Source organism: Schistocerca nitens, chromosome 2 (genome assembly GCF_023898315.1).
Source record: "Schistocerca nitens isolate TAMUIC-IGC-003100 chromosome 2, iqSchNite1.1, whole genome shotgun sequence".
Classification (NCBI taxonomy): domain Eukaryota; kingdom Metazoa; phylum Arthropoda; class Insecta; order Orthoptera; family Acrididae; genus Schistocerca; species Schistocerca nitens.
This window is the reverse complement of record NC_064615.1, coordinates 615,684,948-615,708,650: the sequence shown is the minus strand read 5'-3', so window position 1 is coordinate 615,708,650 and position 23,703 is coordinate 615,684,948. Positions and strand designations below refer to the sequence as shown.

Here is a 23,703-nt window from a genome sequence, read left to right as displayed (position 1 = left end):
ACTGCAGGCATCCAAAGCTGCAGAGTTGTGCATTGATGAAAAAGGATGCTTCACAGATATGAAATTATACTATGCAGTTTTACAGTAATGTCTGCAGGTAAGTTCTCTTTGTAGATTTGGTTCACATTGACATCTATGGTACACTGAATGCCATCATGTTACTCATTCTTCTATTCGGTACATTAAAAAAGTGTAAAGAAGACAGGTGGCTCATACTGAATTATATGTTGTATCAAATAGACATTATGGTTTGCAAAAACCCTCTGCAAGTAAGCCTATTCTATTGGTTCCTGCAAATTAGTACAGTAAAATTGTGAGTTTTTTATGATTAAGAATACTGTTTGCATTTTCATGAAAATGGTATTATTTTACTTGAAGGTTGTTTGAAACTTATCTCCCAGTTGAATTTCTTGCAAATATTTGCTCCAAAATTAGTTAATGTAATCACTGGAACTAGTAAAACATAAATACTGCTCTAACTACAAAGAAAGCTACTAGTTATTAACACTACAACAAATATTATGAAATCTAAAAAAAATTACCAGTTTTCATTCTTTTGTCACATGCATACATGAACAGTACAGTCCCATCAGCTACTCCTCAAGCTCTAATTTGCACATTTAACAGAGTAATATTGGAATTTGTTGTCATTTGCAAAAAGTTAAAAAATATTTACATTAAAAGAGGAAAATTTCCATTATGATTTTGTTGACATGTAGGGCAACGGCGGATGCAGGTCCTTAATTTGTATTATAATTTCATTATTAAAATTTTCCCCAGGTAGGTTACGTACACACACACACACACACACACACACACACACACACACACACACACACACACACACACACACACTACAGTACAAAAATGAATGTATAAATGTTTGAAATTACTTACGTATCCATTTTTAACATGAAAACTATATTTTTGGAAGCCCAAGAAGGTTAGATAGCTCTATTGTGTTTGCAAAAGCTCTGGGACTGAGAAAAATGTAAAATAATTACCTCTTGATTTAGTGCGGGGTATCTTGCTTCCACCAGGGCTGCTGCATCAACTGTCATCAGAAATTCCATCAGATCAGAAGAGTTCTGAGCATCATGTCCCAAATATGATGTGTAACGATAGGTTCTGTCTGTAGCATTTTTAGAAAATGACCATGGGCAAAGTGCTGATCCACTTTGTGCTATGGCACGTTTGAAAAGACCTGTGAACAGGGAAAAGTACTCATGCGCATCATCAGATGTCAATTTTAATTTTTAGTAGTTCTTCATTTTGTGTACCAACACTGTGCAAAATATACATTCTCTGTCTTTGTTTTTTTCACAGTTTCCTCACAACAAGGGGTTATTGAATAATGAAAAGGTACAGCATATGATTAACATTTGGTGAATTACAGAGAGAAGAAAATTTTTAGGCTGCTGTGATAAACAACTTTTAACAAGAATAGTGCCAATACTAGTACTTATAAAGATAATTTTGGCGCTGAGTTTAAGTATACCATTGATAAAAATGAAACAAAAAATTAAACTTTGAAATAAAAGGAAAGTGAATTCAAAAGATGCTGAAAGATGTGAATACTGATGGCAACAACTTTATAGAAGCAATTAAACATGCTGCATTTCAAGTAAAACCATGGAAAACACAAGGAAAGCACATATGGCAGAATATTAAAAGTGAAGAAGTACTTAGACAATAAATGAATGCTTAGAAAGACTAGTACAGTGGGAAAACAAGCAATGACTGAAAAATATATCAGTCTGAGAAGAAGCTTACTGACAAAATTATTAGGCATAAAAGATAAGCTTTGAAAAGGAAAAACTTAAAATTACAGAAAAACACTTTTAAAAATGTAATACAATGGACTATTACAAAAATTTGAGAAATACACGTATGATTAAATTCTACAATCACTGTGCTTCAAGAAAGCAAATGGAAAACTTGTATTTAACAATCAAGAGGATTGAAAGCTAGTGGCATATTTTGAAAACTGATATGATTAAAAGTTACATTAAACTATTAAAGCACAACAAACCCCAGCTGAAGATGACCTCACAGCAAAAATTTTAAAAAGCAATAGAGACCTAGGTGTCACTATTATGAAAGAAAAACTAGATCAGGCCTGGAACACTTAAACAATTCCTGGAAATGGAAGGCTATTGTGATTCACTCACTTCATAAAAAGGGGAGAAAACAGAATCAGTAATTAAGAGGAATTTCATTACTACCCTTTGAATACAAAATCTTATCAAAAGCTGTTATGGATGTATTAAACCCACAGTTAGATGAACAAATTGGTAAGTATAAGGCTGGATTTAGGAGTAGCAGATATTATCCATAGCAAATTCTAAAGATTAAATGAATAATTAGATATCTGAAAATATCAAGTAAAAGGTATGATTTTAAAAGGGCATATGATTCAATAGACAGAGACTTCCTTCTCAAAATCTTGAAGTAATTTACTTTATGTAAAAAACTTTGAAAAGATTTAAACAAGCTCTTACAGACGCAATATAAAAGTTAAATGTTTTGTAACAACTTTTTATTCCTTCTAAATTATATCAGGTGCCAGACAAGGAAGTAATTTGTCACCACTATTATTCAGTTATACCTGGAACATGTTACAAGAAAATGAAAAGTCAATAAGTACACAAGGGCAGGTAAACTGAAAGAAGTAGTAATTTGTTTGGCCTTTGTAAATGGACCTATAATAATTGATGGAACCTCAGAGCATGCAAAGTAAAGACTACAAGTTCTGAAGGTATATGGCTATAATTGGAAAAGACAGAATGCATGACCAATGAAAGTAACCCTCCAAGACAAAAAGAAACAGGGAAGTACTGCATCACAACATCAAAACACAGAAAATATAAACATTAAAAGTGAAAAAGAAGTAATTAAAAACGGAAGTGAAAAAACTGAAAAGGGCATATGTGAAAGTGACAAGTCTGTACAATAAAACACGTTCTTATGAAGATCTTAAATTAAGGCATTATATCATGATTGTGAGACAAGAAGCCATCCATTGGCCAGAAACATTACTTTTCTCTGGATGTAAAACGGATTTGTAAGATTTGGAAAAGATAAAAAGAATACTATTGCCAAAGAATATTAAGTCCAATCGAGAATAAAGATGACAAATGGGTTTTGAAGCCAAATAAGGAGATATATTCATTTTGTCCTAAGATAGCAGATAAGACCAAGAAAACCCATATTGTGCTCTAAGGACAACTAGAGAGAATGAAGGATGACGGACAAAAAATGACGATCCACACATTCTCCCAAAATAGGTAAACAGACAGAAAAACTGGATAATCAGGCACGACAAAAAATTACTTAGAAGAAAAGCAAATTGAGCAGATGACTTACTCAACAGTGTCAAATTCAGACCAGAAGTCAAGAAATTCAAAGATTTTTAGGAAGGTAAAACAAAAAGAAAACAGCTGGAATGAAATGGTCAGATGAGGGAAAATGAGGTCATTCTGAGAAAATGAAAGTGATCTGAAGAAGGATGAAGCAAAAGACAAATAAATAGTTATCTTGATGTGATTATTACTTGGCCTGGTAAAAAAAAAAAAAAAAAAAAAAAAAAAAAGGAAACTCACTCTCTCTCTCTCTCTGTGTCTGTATGTAAGAAAAAGAGAGAGAGCATTTTAACATGCTACATTAGAAGAAAGCTTCTCATCCAGTATGGGAAGTCTCCCCTGAAGTGGGTTGTGGCTGACTTTTCGGAACGCTAACCCTTTTTCTAAATCTCTCCAGTCCATTTCCTTCACGCCTCATCCTTCCCCTTCAGCTGTCCCACCAGAAGAAGGAGCCTCTGGCTCCAATAGCTTGCTTATGTGAAACCTTTTTTTATGTGTGTGTTCTCCTTCCATCATTTGGTGAGTAGATATTTTTATCTATCCAATTACATCATATTGTCAAAAATCAATTATTTTCATTGTTCTGTATGCCAGGTAGGAAAGGTGTTGCTTCTAATCATCACTCTGGATGAAAACGGATTGTTTAAAGGAAGGGCTAAAAATTAAGTATATTTTGGAGTATTGAACATCAAATGAAAATCTTAAGTATTTCATTTTTATGTAGGTGATTTGAACATGTCTGTGTTATTCTGAGCTGTAAGTTTTAACACCCTATCTTTGGGTTTGCTCTTTAAATCCCATTTTCCTATCTTCCATAATATAATGACTAATTTGGTGGAAAAAGAATGTGTCAAGTTTTGTAAGTATACATTTATTGTCCTTGACAATATTTAAAAGTTATGGATATGGTATTATTCATTTGAAACAGTCTCAGTTAATGGAGATCTATAACACTTGTTAGAATAAATTGGTTCTAAATCAGCCTGTTATCTTTCTGGAAAGGGTGAGTGATGTGGAAGATTAATTTAAGAAAGTAAAATTGCGTTCCTGATGGTATAAGGAAGTTCTTACATATATTTAGAAACTGTATTGTTTTATATGCAGGTGTTCTTACCTTGACCATGAGATTCTCAGTTTTTTAGTTAGTAAATAAGTTTTATGTTTCATAGACCATTTGTATGAGTAATCATAAGGACTTGGAATGAGTCATTAAAATAATTACACATTCATATTGAAATACGGTTACATGCTGCTAATTTACAAGTATTTTAATAACATTTATTTTTAATTGTTTATCTTATTTTAAATACAGGTATAAGTTAATAATTCCCTACCATCACCTTTTAAATATTACAGTAATAGAAATTCCTCTAAAGAATAGATGAAGTTATCAAATATTCAGTTTGACTGCAAACTTAACTTTCCTGTCTGTCATACATTTTATGCCATTGAGTAAGTTTTGTTGTGAATATTGTACAACCCTTTTCTTGCTAAAGACAACCTTAATGTGAAGTACTGAATGTCATTTTTATTCTGGTATTTTAATTATCTACCTCATTGTTTTGTTTTGAACTTAAGTGGATTATTTATTACAAGCTTCTTGTGGAAATATATTTATGATGAAGCAGTAATCAAAGTTCCTACCTCCTTAAACACATGTCTGGAAGGTGATCATGGCTGAGTATCACATATTGTTGTTACTGTATGGTCTTGAGCAATAAAAACTTTTCTTTCTTAAATGTGCTAGGTGGTGATTTCTGTAGATAAATTCTTGAACATAGTGGCAGTTGTACATTCATAAGAAATAATATAAACTCCATAAATATAAAAATTCCTGTTGAAATAATGACGAAAAAAGATGTAGACCTAGCAGGAGCTGAAATAGTTGACACAACTTGTCATTATTTATTTATACAGAGCTCCAACTGGTGACATAAACACTTTCAAAAAGTTTGGAATATTCACTTAACAGACTAACACAAAGAAACAGAAGAGTTATTCTATGTGATGATTTTAATATTGATTTTTCCAAGGACACTAAAGAAAACAATGAATTACTGAATCTCTTGCAAACTTTTAACATGAAATCTACCATAATAACAGCAAATTATATCACAAAGACTTCATCTACCACAGTAGTGTTTTGAGAATTTCCGCATAAATTCTAGAACTACTCAGCCCTCTACTGTCTCTAACAGCACCAACAAGTACTTGTCAATCATGCTAAGGAAGTTGTAATATAAGAACATGGCAGTCCCAAGGAACTTCTGTGTTATAACTTTGACTATTGTACTGATTAAAAAAACAGTTGAATTGAAAAAAGATTTTTAGTAACTTTTAACACAGATGTGCTAGAGGCAAGACTTGTTCATGATTTCCATGGTTGTTGAATCAACTATGTGGTAAATGTATCTTAATTTTTGTCTAATGTGATACAACATGGGTGACTTACAAGAAGTCTAATGTTTATGTGAGAAATGATAATTTTGTTCTTTATGGAAGTTGAAATAGACCAAATGTGAACTAAAAGTGTTCTTTTAGTACCTACTTATTTCATGAGTAGAGAGAGAGAGAGAGAGTGAGTCATATATATTACTTTAATTAGCATCATTCTTCAGAGAAGACTTACATAGCCAGCTATCCAGAGAATAAGATCAACTGTGTATACTAAGTAAGTCCACAGGAGTAAAAGAGGTGAGAAGGTTGCAATCCAATTTAACACATTCTTGTCATCAAAAACATTAGACCACCATTGATAAGATATTTGTAAATGTAGAAATGAACTACAAAATAGAAACACTAAACAAGGGCTTTGGGTATCACAAAGCTGAAAAACTCTCTCTGAGTGTGGAAAGTGAGCTGAAATTGCAACAGTGCCTAACAGCCACTGGTAGAAACTACAGTGATGAAAATATACATCACTTTCTTCAGTACCTGAGCAAAGATCACTGGAAAGAGAAATATAAATGCAAACACACTATCTCCATTACATGAGCAAGGAACACTGGAAAAAGATTTACAACTGCAAACACACAACTGGAAAATTTAATAACTTTATTAGCAATTTTTCCTAGTATTTTGAATTGTGCTTCCCAACACAGAGCAAAACGTACACAAGGAAAACAAAAAATTAAGGGATCACTTCTGGGATTCTGGTATCCTCTAAGAAAAAAATATTACTACACAGATTGTCTAAACAATTCATGTCACCAGGATTTGAGACTTATTTCAAAACCTATAAAAAGATCTTCAAAAATGTCAAACAAGGAAAAATAGAGGCAAATGATACTATATAAAAAATTTCACCAATAAGATGAAACCCATATGGAATACTGTAAGGAAGCAAACTGCTGCAAAGCAGACAGATTTCCATTATATTAACTGTCTAATGAAGAAGTGAGCTGTGCTAACTGACCCTAGAAAAACTGCAAGTAAATTGAGAAACTTCACATTCTTGCACACAGCAAATAGCATTTCTCAGTCATATTTATATCCTCTCCAAAGCATTTGATGTCATCAGTCACAACATCTTGCTTAAGAAACTTGAATCTATGGTTATTAGGGGCTCAACTTATGAATTGATAAAATTATATCCCCAAAATCGAGAGCAGTTAGTTGAGCTTGCAATCCAAGAACAGAACAAGGTAAAGTCCTGTTGCTCAGAAAAGTAGAGAATTAAGTACAGTGCACCAAAAGGCTCCATTCTAGAACCAATTCTATTTTTACTCTTTGCAAATGACTTGGTATCAACCAGTCCAGACCATAATTACATAAAATTTGCAGATGACACAAATGTGATAACAAAATGAAGGACCAGAGAAGAATTACTGCAAGAGATTAAAAGTGTGCCACCCACACTGCAGACTGGTTTTATGGAAACAATTTAGTAATAAAAACAGAAAAAAGCAGTTACAATGTACCTACAAAGGGCAAAATATATGTCCACTAACACCAGTCATCAGCTTGTTTACCAGAACCCTTGAAAATGTAAGCTCTAAAAAATTTCTTGAAATATGGATCCAAGAAGATCTAAAATGGGTTCAACATGCAAAATATATTACAAATAAATTGAATACCATTTGTTATTCCATCAAAATTCTTTCTGGTTCCACATCAAAAGAGACACTAAAAATGTACACTTTGCCCAGGCAGAATCCTTACTGCAATATGGGATAATCTTTTGGGGAAAGGTATCTGTTAGTAATAGTTGTTTAATATGCCAAAGAGTCATAGATAATGCTGCCTCTAGAAACTCATGCAAGCCCCTATTTTAAGAAACTTCACATCCTTGCACTACCATGTCTAAATACACACATCAAAATAAAGTTTTGCATCACCCCACTTCCCAGAACTCCTGAAGATAGACATTGACTGTGGATATTGTATCACAGACACATCCCATTTGGCTGTTCAGAGATGTCACCAAAGCTGCCCAAAAGTTTAAACAACAATGCATGAGCAGCACCTATTAGATGGAGGGGGTCCGGCAGCCAATCAATTCCAGTCATTCCATCAGGAAGGAGCTACATGGCTCCTGTTGTCTGTAGTTCAGCCATGCCTAGATGGTCAATACTGTAGTTCAATCATGTTCACATTGTTACTTTGTGTCAGGAAGGGCTCCCAACAAAGGATGTGTCTAGGCGTCTTGGAGTGAACCACAGCGATGTTGTTCGGACATGGAGGAGATACAGAAGTTGAAATACACCAAATGTGAACTAAAAGTGTTCTTTTAGTACCTACTTATTTCATGAGTAGAGAGAGAGAGTTCATGCCTTCCATGCCTTCTCTCGGGCCACTCAAGGGCTACTACTGCAGTGGATGACCACTACCTAAGGATTATGTCTCAGAAGAACCTAAACAGTAATGCCACCATTTCGAAAAATGCCTTTCATGGAGCCACAGGATGTTGTGTTACAACTCAAACTGTGTGCAACGGGATGTGTGATGCACAACTCCACTGCTGATGTCCATGGCGAGGTCCATCTTTGCAACAATGACACCATGCAGCGGGGTACAGATGGGCCCAACAACAAGCTGAATGGACTGCTCAGGGCTGGCATCATGTTCTCTTCACCTGTGAGTGTCGCATATGCCTTCAACCAGACAATCGTCGGAGATGTGTTTGGAGGCAACCCAGTCAGGCTGAACACCTGAGACACACTGTGGCATTATGTGAGGCCAGCATATTGACTGGTAGTCATGGAAGGTGCCATAACAGCTGTACTATTAAGAGTAGTTTTTGTAGTATCCAACTGCAGCAGAACCTCTAGTTGTTTTTGCCAATGTAATGTACTTTATGATTAGCTTATGTGGAACTTTTCAACTAATAATATGAATCTACCATCAAAAAGGTTAAATTTTATGTCAGCATTTGGTTGTTTAGAAATTTCAACCTAGATCATCTCTTGCAAGATATTCTTAAAAACAATTGTCCTGGAGTCGTGGGGAGTATATGTACTGTAAGGTTCTATCCTTTTTGTTCTAATGAATTCCGCTTCACAATCAAAGAGAGCATTTGTTACTGGTTATACACTTATTTTCTTGTTTTAATTTTTATCAAAGAAAACATAGTCAATTAGAACTTACTGCCTTTACGTGCATGTATTGTAAATGTAGTTACTAAGATCAAACTGTAAGATCCAGATAATGTCTCCAGATGATTTTTGTTATTCCTTAGAAAATCTACATTGAAGTAACCACAGTCTATTAATTGCTTCCTTCTGTCTAACAGACATCTATATGCATCAGAAGCAGTTCATAGTTTCCCAGTTACAATTTAAAAAGTGAACTGTTCTTCAGTATTAACTCACAAGCATACACTTCTATCAGTTGATCACTACAAAATCTACTTATTTCAGTGTTTTAAAGACATCCTTTTCCAAAATATCCATTTTACATCAGTAAGGTGCTAAAGTGTAATATTTTACATTTAACTTCTATAGCCCTGTTGTTATGTGCAGCTCATATAGGAACAGGATGTCTATCTCTACAGATGTCTCTAAATTTTCCAAACAGACAAGAAGCTCTTCTACCTTATTACTCAGACTTACAATGTACTTATGAAATAAGCTAACCTTACTTCTCTGCACATTCTGAAGCATTTTGTGGGGCTCTTCTGCTGTTTTAATTTATCTCACAAATAAGGTGCCTGAATCCTGATTCTAACCTAAAAGAAGATACCCCTTTGGCACCAATAACTACAGGAATCTTGCAGTATGTGATGCAGTTTCTGCAAGAAGCTCAGGTAACCTACTTTACCTTTCTAATTCAGATGTAGGGCATGTCTAGTGTATCCACATCTCACAACTGTAGCAACAAATGTCAAGCTCAGATGAGATTTTGTTTCATTAAGCACTGGGCTGCTCATATCCATGTTCACGTGGTACACAGCAGTATTAATGTACGGCTTGTCATGGTGTGAAAACACTGGTTACTTTCTGATGATCAAACCAGCTATGTATTCACTGAGGTCATGTCAATGACAACCTGTAGTGACTGGACAAGCACACAAAATATAATAATTATGGCTCAACTATGTCTAAGGGTTGGCTGTGTACTGCTGTATTTTGATCAAAATAATTAAGCATTGATGTTTCTTAGCTTAGTAGTCACTAACATTTTATAGAATTAAGCATATGTTTCCCAAAATTTAAACAAGAATTATTAACAAATGATTGAGGTATAGTATCCCAAAGGAAAATGAGGTAGCCTAATGTGTTGGTTTAAATTCAACTTGTAAATCTACTTGCAAGCAAAGATACATGGAAAACGTGCAAAAAAAATGGCCAAACGTTTCTATGTAGACTTGAAGCAGATACTTGTATATGTCAATCTGTAGAGTGGAGCAAAGTGTGCAGAGCATCAGACAAAACGTTCTGAACACTAACAAATCTTCCAGTTTGTAGTGCATGTAACACAATTTCAATGCTTTACAATATTTTCAATGTTTCACTAAAACTCATTGATGATTAAATTAATTGCAGCACTAATGTCAGTCCTACTCTTCACTTGTTTAATTCTTAAATATCCCTATGTGGTAAACCATAATTGCACCAAGTTCATACTACAACCATCCTGAACCATATTACCACAAGCAGCTTGTTGATCATGCAGTCTTATTGACAAAGACCATAGTTCTTCCAGCAACAAGAATCAGAAGACCATCTTCACTTTACAAATAACAGTGAAAAAACCCAAAAGGCTCCTCTACTTGCAAACTCCAGTGCTTGGACACATGACCAAATACTGCAGTCAAGTCTCTTACTTTCCCTGGCACACCTTATCAAAAATATTGTTCATGCTGTATTGTATACATTATGTAAATTCAATAAACATATTCTTAAATGTACAAATATGTACAAATTATCCCCTAACTAAATATCTATGCTTTATCCTTTTTATTTATTATTTTACTTTTGTTCAGAAAGGAAATCTCAGAACCTAGACAAATATAAGTCTGTATTCTATTTCTCATTGCACCACTATAAGACTGAAAGTGCATTTCTTAATTTTTTATGAACATAACAAATAATTTTTACATAAATTATTGAATTATAGTTCCTACTGCACTGTCAACATATTGAAGCTAAATAATAGTGTTCATGTGCAGCATTCTATGGTTTATCACATATTAATTAAATATTATAAATAATCTGTTTAAGTACTTGTTTTTGTATATATTACACAACAATGCTTCCCATCATGTAACTGAAGTCACAACCTATTTGTTGGTGTGTAGTACATGTTAATAACATGACTGCTAATGGCCATTACTTGTTATAAATTAATAAATATTTAAACTTTAATAACTTTGAAATCAAATGTTATATAAATATGATAATAATTTTGTTGTGCTGGAGTGCTTCTTTTGATTCAAAAAGTCATTATGTTTTTGTAGCTCAACTGCACGCAGTTTTGGCTATTTTAGCAAATATACAATACTTTTAATATAACACATTCAGTTGCCATGCTATCTGGAAATTCACCTTCTTTGTTATCAGGTGCATTAGTGTTGGACTTCCCCAGGGCTGTACTCTTTTCATAGAGATCTACATCTACGAGTATACTCTGCAAATGCAAGTGCTCCACAGAAGGGTCATTGACTCACCTTCACAATAACTCTCCATTATTCCCATTTTGTACAGCACATAGTAAAAACTTAACACCTGTATCCTTCTGTGCGAGCTCTGATTTCCCTTATTTTATTATGATCATCATTTCTCCTAGTCTAGGTCAGTGTTACAATACAACCCTGTGGTCATTAATCCCTGTATCCATTTTGATACTTGTCATCAACTCAGGATTATTTGCTGCTAAGAGGTCAGGTGTGTTTTCACAACAGTTTACTATTTGTGTGGGCTCTTGAACTAACTGCTTGAGATAATTTTCAGAGAATGCATTTAGCAGATTTTCTGACAATGTTTTATGTGTACCTCCAGATTTAAACATGTATGTTAAAGTCACCACCAACTATAATTCTATGAGTTGGGTAGATGTTTGCTATTATACTCAAGTTTTCTTTGAACCTGTCAGCAATTGTATCATCTGAATTGGGAGGTCGGTAAAAGGATCCAATTATTATCTTACTCCAGTTACCAAGAATTACCTCTGCCCATAGTAACTCAAAGGAACTATCTACCTCAATTTTGCGACAAGATAAACTATTTGTAACAGAAACAAACACGCCACTGCCAACTGTGTTTAGCCTATCCTTTCGAAACACTATTGATTTCAGCTGAACTTATCTCCAGTTTTAGCCAGTTTTCAGTGCCTATAATAAAAATTTGAGTATCAGTGCTGTCTATAAGTGCTTGGAGCTCTGTTACTTTCCTAAGACAGCTACGTAAATTTACAACTGATATTCTGATGGTTCCTATATCTACATTCTTCCTGTGTTTGGCCTGTACCATTTGTGGCTGAAGCCTCTTCATGTTTTCTCAAGACCTTCTAACCTAAGAAACCACCCTGTCCACACCACACAGCCCCTGCTACCCATATAGCCAAGTCCTGCATGTAGTGGACTCCTGACCTATTCAGCAGAACCTGAAACCCAACTACTCTATGGTGCAAGTCAAGAATTCTGTAGCATACATGGTTGCACAATTGTCTGAGGGTCTGATTCAGGTCCCCTCCACTTGGCTCTGTATCAGAGGTCCACAAAGAGTCCTCTTGACTATGCTCCAAATTGTGAGCTCTGCTTTCATCTTGCAAGCTAGACAGACAACCTTTACCACTGCTGTTAGCTGCTTGAAACCAGAAAGAATCTCTTCCAATCCAAAGTGACACACATCATTGGTATTGTCGTGAGCCACCACCTGCAGTTGGCTGCAACCTGTGCTCTTCATGTCATCCAGAAGGACCTGTTCCATGTCTGGAATGACTCCATCCAGTATGCACGCAGAGTGCACACTGGCTTTCTTCCCCTCCTTGGCAGCCATGTCCCTAAGGGGCCTCATAATGTGCCTAACATTGGAGCTCCCAACTACCAATAATCACACCTTCTGTGATTTTCCAGATCTTGCAGGCTGAGAGGTTCCCTCTGAAACAGGACAGCGACTGCATCTGGCTGAGTGACAGTGTCAGTCACAGACAGCACCTGGAATCTGTATGTCAGTCTGACAGGGGAGGCGTTACGTACAGCCCCTGGGAAGTCTTTTGCCACCTACCATACCCAGAGGTGACATCCCCTCAATTACAGGTGAGGGGTCAACCTCAGCATGAGCAGTAACTGGGCTGGCCACCAGTGAGGACCAATTGGAGGACATGGACGTGCTGGATGTCTGTTGGATCCCCACAGCAGGCCCACAACAGTAATGCCCATCCATTGAAGCTTCAGGCTTTGTAACTGAAGCCATCGCAGTCTGGGCCTGAGAGCAGAGTGTCACCAACTCAGCTTAAATCCGCACACAACGGTCACAGTCTCTGTCCATACTAAAGACCATAGAAAACTACACTACTAAGACAGATGAACTATTGACACATGCTGCAGAACTCTACTGTAGCTCTGACAAAAATGCAAGAACTGTGCCTAATAAATTAGATTAACATGCAGAAATTCAAAAATGAAACTACCAAAGCAGTCAGGTGAGACCAAATAATTTTCCCCTGATTAGTAACTTGTAATATGTCACAAAATCAGTTTACTTTCCAATACAAATGAAAACTCAGGAACTATGTCTGTTAAACATTAAATTAATATATCCAAAAACAAAGATGATGTGACTTACCAAACGAAAGTGCTGGCAGGTCGATAGACACACAAACAAACACAAACATACACACAAAATTCAAGCTATCGCAACAAACTGTTGCCCCATCAGGAAAGAGGGAAGGAGAGGGAAAGACGAAAGGATGTAGGTTTTAAGGGAGAGGGTAAGGAGTCATTCCAATCCCGGGAGCGGAAAGACTTACCTTAGGGGGAAAAAAGGACGGGTATACACTCGCATACACACACACATATATCCATCCACACATATACAGACACAAGCAGACATATTTGACCCGTCAACTCCTAACCTTAATAAAAGTCCTTAATCTTTCCTCTCCCACATCCACACTGGCTGTTCAGAGCGTCATCCTACAGGCCAACCGCAAATTAGAACAGCATGCCACCCTCCACCTCAAAAAACTATCCAATCTCCTGGTTTCCCACCTCCGGAAAGGCAACTCACTCACCCTTCACAACCTTTCCAGCAAACCTCAACCTCCTCTCATTGCACACAAACCCAGTCTCTCCCATCTACTCAATCTCCCACTTCCAGCTCCACTCCCTCCAAAACCTCAAAATTCCAATCAACACAATCTGGAACCACAACACCCTAATTCAGTAGTTAACCTTTCCTCCAAACCTCTCTCCCAATCTGAAACCTCTGTCCTATCCAAAGGCCTCACCTTCAGCCCCACTCCCAGATTCAACCAAACAGCCCTCGTCAAAGATTTACTGTCCTACTCTCGTACTCTCTGCTGGAAATATCACTTTTCCATGAAGAAAAATGATCCTAATCCTACTCCCAATGATCCAACTACCCAGGACACTATCCAAATTGAACCCTGCCTGGAACAGTTCTGTCCTCCGTCGCAGCGGGGCCCACCTCCTCTTCCTCAAAATCACCCTCTCCAAACCTTCCAGGAATTTCTGACTTCCAGCCTTGCATCTCAATCCTTCTTAAAAAACCTTAATCCTACTCCCAACATCACCACTGCTGAAGCCCAGGCTATCCGTGATCTGAAGGCTGACCGATCCATTGTCATTCTTCCGGCAGACAAGGGTTCCACGACTGTGGTACTTGATTGTCGGGAGTATGTGGCTGAGGGACTGCGTCAGCTTTCAGACAACACCACATACAAAGTTTGCCAAGGTAATCCCATTCCCGATGTCCAGGCGGAGCTTCAAGGAATCCTTAGAACCTTAGGCCCCCTGCAAAACCTTTCACCTGACTCCATCAACCTCCTGACCCCACCGACACCCCGCACCCCTACCTTCTACCTTATTCCTAAAATTCACAAACCCAATCATCCCGGCCGCCCCATTGTAGCTGGTTACCAAGCCCCCACAGAACGTATCTCTGTCTATGTAGATCAACACCTTCAACCCATTACATGCAGTCTCCCATCCTTCATCAAAGACACCAACCACTTTCTCAAACGCCTGGAATCCTTACCCAATCTGTTACCCCCAGGAACCATCCTTGTAACCATTGATGCCACTTCCTTATACACAAATATTCCGCACGTCCAGGGCCTCGCTGCGATGGAGCATTTCCTTTCATGCCGATCACCTGCCACCCTACCTAAAACCTCTTTCCTCATTACCTTAGCCAGCTTCATCCTGACCCACAACTTCTTCACTTTTGAAGGCCAGACATACCAACAATTAAAGGGAACAGCCATGGGTACCAGGATGGCCCCCTCGTATGCCAACCTATTCATGGGTCGCCTAGAGGAAGTCTTCTTGGGTACCCAGGCCTACCAACCCAAAGTTTGGTACAGATTTATTGATGACATCTTCATGATCTGGACTCACAGTGAAGAAGAACTCCAGAATTTCCTTTCCAACCTCAATTCCTTTGGTTTCATCAGGTTCACCTGGTCCTACTCCAAATCCCACGCCACTTTCCTTGACGTTGACCTCCATCTGTCCAATGGCCAGCTTCACACATCCGTGGTCTTCAAATATGTCTGCTTGTGTCTGTATATGTGTCGATGGATATGTGTGTGTGTGCGAGTGCATACCCGTCCTTTTTTCCCCCTAAGGTAAGTCTTTCCACTCCCAGGATTGGAATGACTCCTTACCCTCTCCCTTAAAACCTACATCCTTTCGTCTTTCCCTCTCCTTCCCTCTTTCCTGATGAGGCAACAGTTTGTTGTGATAGCTTGAATTTTTTGTGTATGTTTGTGTGTCTATCAACCTGCCAGCGCTTTCGTTTGGTAAGTCACATCATCTTTGTTTTTGGGTATATTTTTCCTATGTGGAATGTTTCCCTCTATTATATTAAAAACATTAAATTAATGTGCAGAAACTCAAGAAACTAAACTATCAAAGCACACAGATGAAATCATACAATTCGCTCCTAGTTAGGAAATTGTAAAAGTCACAAAATCGGTTACTTTCCTGTTGCCTCTTCTGTTTTGGCTGGCTGCTGGTGCCTGACTGGCTACCTAATGCCAACAAGCAATCACTAGCTTTCAAAACAAGTGAAGAAACAACTATTGACTCATACATGGAACTCTACATTAGAGTCCTCAGTCACTTTGCTCAAGTTGTGACACTGTCCAAATTTCCTGTTTCACCTAGGTCAGTCAAACACAAAAACAAACTGGCTCTCCACTGCTCACTTCTGTACACCACTCAACAAATTGGCCAATCTGTTAGTTTTGTCAGGATGGTGCTGCTCACTTCTGTACAGAGCTCAATAGTTTTGCCAAGTTTCCCACATTGAGTGCTGTAGGACTGCCACAAAACTTACATATGTGTAAAGTTGCTAGCTCTATTCCTTCCATATCACCCCTAATCCTGTAATTTTTATCATTAGCCAGGCTTTCCCCTGCTCCTCCTTCTATGAACACCTGGAACTTCTGTCAAAATCTTTGCACAGCTTCCCAATGTTGTCTGCCACCTGGCTAAGTCTGGCACTTTGCTTCCCAATACTTGTGAGCTGGTACTCTGTTCCTAATTTGTCCTATACCATCTGCCTACACCCCTACCATTGCTGTTATCTGGTGGCAAGATTTTTTTCTACACCTAGTTTCTTTGTTAGATGTCTGCTGCACCCTGTTGCAACATGCCACTAGATGAGACTCTTCCCCTCCCACTTCAGGCAAAGGATCATTCTTATTAGAAACTGTAAGTTCAAATGTAGTTGAAGAAACTGAAGAGCTATTCCCCAGTTGCTCACTGTTTGTTACCTTTACCCAATTCCTATCTAGTTCAAATTTCATTCAATCTATTTCAACTTGAATGACACAAATCTTTGCTCCCCATTCAGTGTTACTTTTTTCTTTTCCTTTTCCTTTTTTTTCTTTTTCTTTTTGCATATCTTTCCACAGGAGAGTCTCATTGAGTTCCCAATTCAGTTGCCCATTACACTCATCACCACAATAGAACTCCAACCCCCAACCTTCATATACCACTCCATGTGTGACTACCCTACAGTGACATCCAAACTTGTCATATGTTGCAACACAGATTAAATACTTAAAAATATAACTACATCATTTAAGACTCCTTAGTTTACTTGAATTTTCATTATTTATGAGCTGCAAAATTTAGGTCTAGTGGTTAGTGCTTCAGGTTTATAATGTAGTATACAAAGTTATTTACTCATGTTTCCACTTAAAACAAAAACTCAGTACTCAGTTAACTCCATTATGTGTTAGCTAACTTACTCACAATAAAATGTAACTTTGAATCACTATTTACCATGAGTATTACATGATATTAAACAGCACTTACTACTGGAAAAATATGGCCTACTACACATAATCTAACAAATTGTTAGTTTAGTTCTCAGAATTATGTATTTAAAATAAGAATCATCACTGATACTTCAAGAAGTTTGCAAGTTTAGAAGAGAGAAAGTAAAATGAAAATCGAGTTATTTTTAATATCAAAATGGTAATAAATTTCAGACCAGATTCCAAAAAGGAACAAATATTGTGTCCAAATTTACTATATTCTATGTAAATATTGCATTTGTTTATATTTAGGCCTAAAATTGAAATATTTTCAAGTATTCATAGTGAATCCATGATTTTATCAATCAGGCATTATTATTCATAATTTATATCCTATAGCTACAACATACCTTTTGACTTGGGTGACATCATGTGGTATTGAACTGCAGCTCCTCCTGAACTTTGGCCCTCAATGGTAACTTCATCTGGATTACCACCAAATGCAAGAATGTTTTGTTTTACCCACTGCAGTGCAAGGACTTGATCTTTCATTCCAAGATTTCCAGGCAGTAAAGAATCACCTGTACTCATGAATCCTGCAGGCAACAAAAGCACTTTCAACTAGAAGCCAAATTTGAAGGCTTCAATTTTTAATGTTTGACACATTTATTTTGTAAGATATTACAAATTCTAGCAAAAAGCTACCCTCATCAGTCATATGAAGATAGACATCATGTGACAAATTATTTGAACTGTCTGAATGAATTATTTCTATTTTGAAATTCAGATAAGTTTTTCTGAAAAAAAAAAAAACCACTAGGTTAGAGGAACAGTGGATTAATTGCAGCTCTGTGTTAATGAAATTAATAATGTCCTGTAAGGAAACATGCTATAATTACCTAAATTGTTCATAATGGTAGTAGCTACTAAAAGACTGATTCATAAAAATACAGTAGCTAGATAATTTATGGAGGAACATTTCTTTTCAAAAACTGGTTTATTGTGAAGCATAATCACTTATAATTTCAATACTTAATTATTGGTAACAGTCAAGATGTGTGACATTATTACAGGTGAGGTGAGGACTGCTGGAGATGCGTTTTGGTACTAATGTGCTATTATGGAATGCAGATATTTGAATTACTGATGGAAGAAGTATGTTCTCTCCATGCATAGCACTCTGAGCTCCTTTACTGGCTTCTGCGGTATGTATTTCATTCTGTAATCTGTAGACAATGGGATAGGACCAACTGTGTCCAAGATACTACATAGAATTGTAGCAAACACTGATCTTGTATTACATTTGTGTGCATTCTCAAAAAATAATGTGCAGCACATTTATAAAGTGCAAGCAGGCACTGTAGTTGTCACTCTATACTTTGTATTTGCAAGTACAGAGTAATTACACTGAAGCACAAAAAAAATGATATTGGTATGCACATTTAAATACAGATATGTAAACAGTCAGAATACAGTGCTGCAGCCAGCAGTGCCTGTATTAGACAACAAGTGTCTGGCACAGTTGCTGGGTCAGTTACTGTTGCTACAATGGCAGGTTATCAAGATTTAAGTGAGTTTGCATGTGGTGTTATAGTCAGCACCTCTGAGGTAGCAAAGAAATGGGGATTTTCCCATACGACCATTCCATGACTATACCATGAATATCAGGAATCCAGTAAAACATCAAATCTCCATCATCACTGTGGCTGGAAAAAGATCCTGCTAAAATGGGACCAACAAAGACTGAAGAGAATCATAAAATGTGACAAAAGTGCAACCCTTTGGCAAATTGCTGCATATTTCAGTGCTGTGCCATCAACAAGTGCCAGTGTGCAAACCATTCAATGAAACATCATTGATATGGGCTTTCAGAGCTGAAGAACCACTTGTGTACCATTGATGACTGCATAACACAAAGCTTTACACTTTGCAATGGTCCATCAACACTGACATTGGGCTGTTGATGACTGGAAACATGTTGCCTTATTGGATGAGTCTCATTTCAAATTTTAGTGAGCGGATGGACGTGTACAGGTATGGAGACAACCTCATGAATCCACGGAACCTGCATGTCTGCAGGGTACTGTTCAAGCTGGTGGAGGCTCTGTATTGGGTTGGGTTGTTTGGGGGAAGAGACCAAACAGCGAGGTCATCGGTCTCATCGGATTAGGGAAGGATGGGGAAGGAAGTCGGCCATGCCCTTTCAAAGGAACCATCCCGGCATTTGCCTATAGCACTTTAGGGAAATCACAGAAAACCTAAATCAGGATGGCCGGACGTGGGATTGAACCGTCGTCCTCCTGAATGCGAGTCCGTTGTGCTACGCTCTGTATTGGTGTGGGGTGTGTGCAGTTGGAGTGATATGAGACCCCTGATATGTCTTGATATGACCCTGACAGTGAAACATATGTAAGCATCCTGTCTGATCACCTGCATCCATTTATGTCCATTGTGCATTCTGATAGACTTGGTCAATTCCAGCAGGACAATGTGACATGACATACATCCAAAATTGCTACAGAGTGGCTCTAGGAACACTCTTCTGACCTTAAGCACTTTGACTGGCCACCAGACTCCTCAGACATGAACATTACTCAGCATATCTTGCAGTGTGCTGTTTGGAAGAGATCTCCACCCCATTGTACTCTTACGGATTTATGGACAGCCCTATAGGATTCATGGTGTCAGTTCTCTCTAGCACTACTTCAGACATTATCTGAGTCTATGCCATGTCATGTTGTAGCACTTCTGTGTGTTCGTGGGGGCCCTACACAATATTAAATAGGTGTACGAGTTTATTTGGCTCTTCATTATGAAGTCCATGAAACATTTCAAAAAGCTGGTACACATAAATGGCCAAGAACAATGTAATAAATAATACCATAAGAGAAAGACTAATTCTCAAAGTTTTTATAATGTTTGTAAATGTTCTGTGTCCACCCTTCATCACATGGACACTTCTAACCAGGCCTAGTATATGAGGAATGAAAATAAGAATAGCTGCTGTTATGTGGTATTGTAGATCTTGGAGGTTCAGTGGTAGAAGTGGGACATAAACAATATTCTTGATGTTATCCCACAAGAAAAAATTGCAAAGTATCAAGTCTGTGACTATAGTGGACACACAAGCAGCACAAAATGAACAGCCACAACATGACATATCCAGTGACATGGTGGCGTCTCATACAGGTAATCTCATACACAACTGTGGAAATGTGGAGGAATATCACTTTGTTGAGAGATGAAATTACTGCTATCAGTTTCAAGTTGTGGCATGAGTCACAATTGCAGAACACCAAAATAGGTGATGTCATAGAAATTTCTCTCACTAAGGAAGAAGGGTTCAGAGACAATCTTGTTGGACAAAGCACAGGACACATCAACATTGTTGGAATCATGGGCATGTTTGAAGTTGCATGTGGATTCTCTTTCCCCCATATGCATGTATTGTGTTGGTGGCCTTTTCTAAAAGATAAAAACTGGCTTTGTTACTCAAGACAATTTGCTTGTGAAGTTTACACTTTCAAGATAGTTCTTCACATCAGTGTACAACTACAGACAGAACAATTCATTGTGCATGGCATATGGTTTGGAGAAGCTGCATTTTGTATGGCTTCACTCTTAATTGCTCATGAAGAATTTTCCACACTGTTGACTGAGTTATGTTGATTTCTGCATGAGCTCAGTAGGTAGACTTTATGAGATTTTGCAGCATGTTTCTCATATGGTCTGCTGTCTGCTTGGACATGCCTTGTCAACCCAAAAGCTTTGGATCACATGAAGAACCATCCTCCTCAAATTTATTGTATCACTTTACTATGTTGTTGTAAACTAGTGGTGTCTTGTGATACTTGCCATGGGAAACTCTTTTTCCCAGTCACTACCAATTACAAATGGACAAACAGAAGCATGCAAAATGCTTTCTCTGCCAGGATAGCTGTAATTTTCAACAACTTTGGTCAGTGGTGCCGCTGTTGTCAGTTTCCCAAAAGAACTTGCTGGCACCTCATCCAAAAAAGCACTTTGTTGTTTGTCTCTCACATACTGCATTATTTGTGTTATGTTTACCATTTAAGTGCAAAGAAGGGAAACTCATTTCTTATTGTTGTGAAATAGAAGAGATAGAGTCATGGATATTATGCACAATTTGAGGTGGAAATCATTAAAACAAAAATGTTTTTCTTTGTGGGTGAGATCTTTTCATGAAATTTCAACCACCAACTATCTCCTCTGAATGTGAAAATATTTTTTTGACACCCACCTATGTATAGTGAAACGATAAATGTAGTGAAGTTAGAGAAATCTGAGCTTTAAGGTTTAAGTGCTTGTTTTTCCTGTGTGCTGTTAAAGAGCAGAATGGTAGAGAAATTATCTGAAGATGGTTTGATGCACCCTTTGCTAAGCACTTAGTACTGGTATCAAGTGTGAATCATAGAGTAGTCATGTAAATGGAGATGTAATAATTTTTTTAATGTTTCATGCACTTTATAGTTACTCTGCATAGTTTGAAGACAGAATCTTTGCTTGTGTAACAGTTAACCAGCATTATTTGATATGTATTGACACTTGACAAAGACAACTGTGAATTAAGACATAATGAGTAATTCTCATTCTTCTCTGAAAGGCCATATTCTATTCAGTTTTAGTTCACATAAGGTAGGAGAAAAATACATATACACTACTTTGTACTTGGCATTATAGAAAATATCTGATCTGAGGGTGCCAAGTAATTCATGGAGAGGGGCCTCCCATGGAACTTAAATGTTCTTCCATATGGGATATGGACTGATTAAGAATTTAAAAGATCATGTTTAATTGTCACATAGGAATGCTTGCAAAGGAAAATTAAGGGATAATACATGACTGGATTGAATTTATCTTGGCAGGGAGGTTGCAGCATACTATCTTTGATAAAGTGCCATGGAAGAAGTGAAAATAACTTCAGGTATGACCCAAATAAGTATATTTGGTTCTTTACTGTACTAGAAGGCAATGTTAATACCAATCTCAGACATTTTTCAGATTGTACAGTAATCAATGATGAAGTAACGTAAAAGAAACACTATTAAAAGATCGAGGCAGATATATGATAAAACTTCAAAACTGTGCAAAATTTTTCTTATTGCTTGAGACATACAGTAATATAAAACTGTGCCCTTAACTAAGTGCAGAAAAGTAGTACTGGTATCATACAAGTACAATATCATTTAGTCACAATTGGAATTGGTCAAGTCATACAAATACCCAGGTTTAACAATTTCTATGAATATGAAATGGAATAATCACATAGGCTCGTCCATAGATAAGACAGGTGGGAAACATTGTTTCACGTGCTGGACAGCAATCGTTCTACAAAAGGGACTGCTTACAAATCACTTGTGCATGTGTGTCCCATCTTGCCCAACTGCATGAGGCCCACAGCAGATAGGACTAACATGTTAAACATACTCAAGTACAGACAGCACAGTCACAGAGTTTTTTGATTCACTACAAAATGTCACAAAAATACTAAAAAATCTCGAATCAGCAGATGCTTGAAGATGTAGACAAATCTATATAAATAAAATTCAGTTGCTGCACATGTGAAAGAAAATCACTTGAAAACAGGTCAACTGATTTGGCTCACTTTTTTTGTTCTGTTCGTAATTGTCAGTACAAAGTTTATAAGAAAGAAAATTATGGGAAATCCAATGGAAAAGTTGAAAATCTGGATGTTAATTTTGTATGAAAATGCCATTGAAAGAAATGTGATGGTTGGTTTGACAGTTCTTAATTTTGACATTCAGTTTGACAATAATGATATCACATGTTTTTATAACAACAACAAATTCCAGAATGAATATTGCTGTTTTGCAAAAAAGATTACAATTGAAAACTATTTTCAGTGTGCTATTGGTGGTGATCATATCTTCAGTGTGTTGCAAGGATTGAAGTGATGTCACTTTGTGGTAATTTGGCACGTTGCAAACCTTCATTTTATTTCAGTTCATGGTTTATTTTCTTGGAAAGAATGCCACCAGTCAAGTGTGGAAATATTCATCAGTGGACACACAGTGCAGGCCAACCACATGAACACTGTCAGTGACACTGATAAAGAGCATAGACAGTCTTTGGAGGCAAATAGAATAAGAAATTCTGAAGTTCAATCCATTATGACTGTGGAACAACAGATACCGTCAAGTTCATCTTGCTCAGTTGGAGCTTTGCACAAAATAATTTGGAACATCAACAAAACAAACATGGCAATTTGAACTTAACATTTGGCTTTCAGATACAATCTAACAGTCAATTAAACCACTGAGATATTTGTTGACTTCAGAACAATGAACAATGTTTGTCATCACCTCAATACTTTGAGGTTTCAACAGAAACCACCAGGATTATGTTTTGTGAGCATGAAGATCAAATTACACAACTGATACCTCCACCCACCAGAGCCACTTTCTGG

The 23,703-nt window shown here is 37.1% G+C and overlaps 1 protein-coding gene across 1 annotated transcript in view; it reads right to left on the bottom strand.

Moving 5' to 3' along the window:
* Nucleotides 1-23,703, bottom strand: part of LOC126234522 (esterase FE4-like) — a 76,846-nt gene that overhangs the window by 25,808 nt on the left and 27,335 nt on the right. Inside the window, exons 5-6 of the mRNA XM_049943219.1 lie at nucleotides 17,666-17,851; nucleotides 1,005-1,204 (exon numbers count right to left, since the gene is read on the bottom strand). Of these exons, the coding sequence (XP_049799176.1) occupies nucleotides 1,005-1,204; nucleotides 17,666-17,851 (386 nt within the window). The remainder of the gene's footprint in view (nucleotides 1-1,004; nucleotides 1,205-17,665; nucleotides 17,852-23,703) is intronic.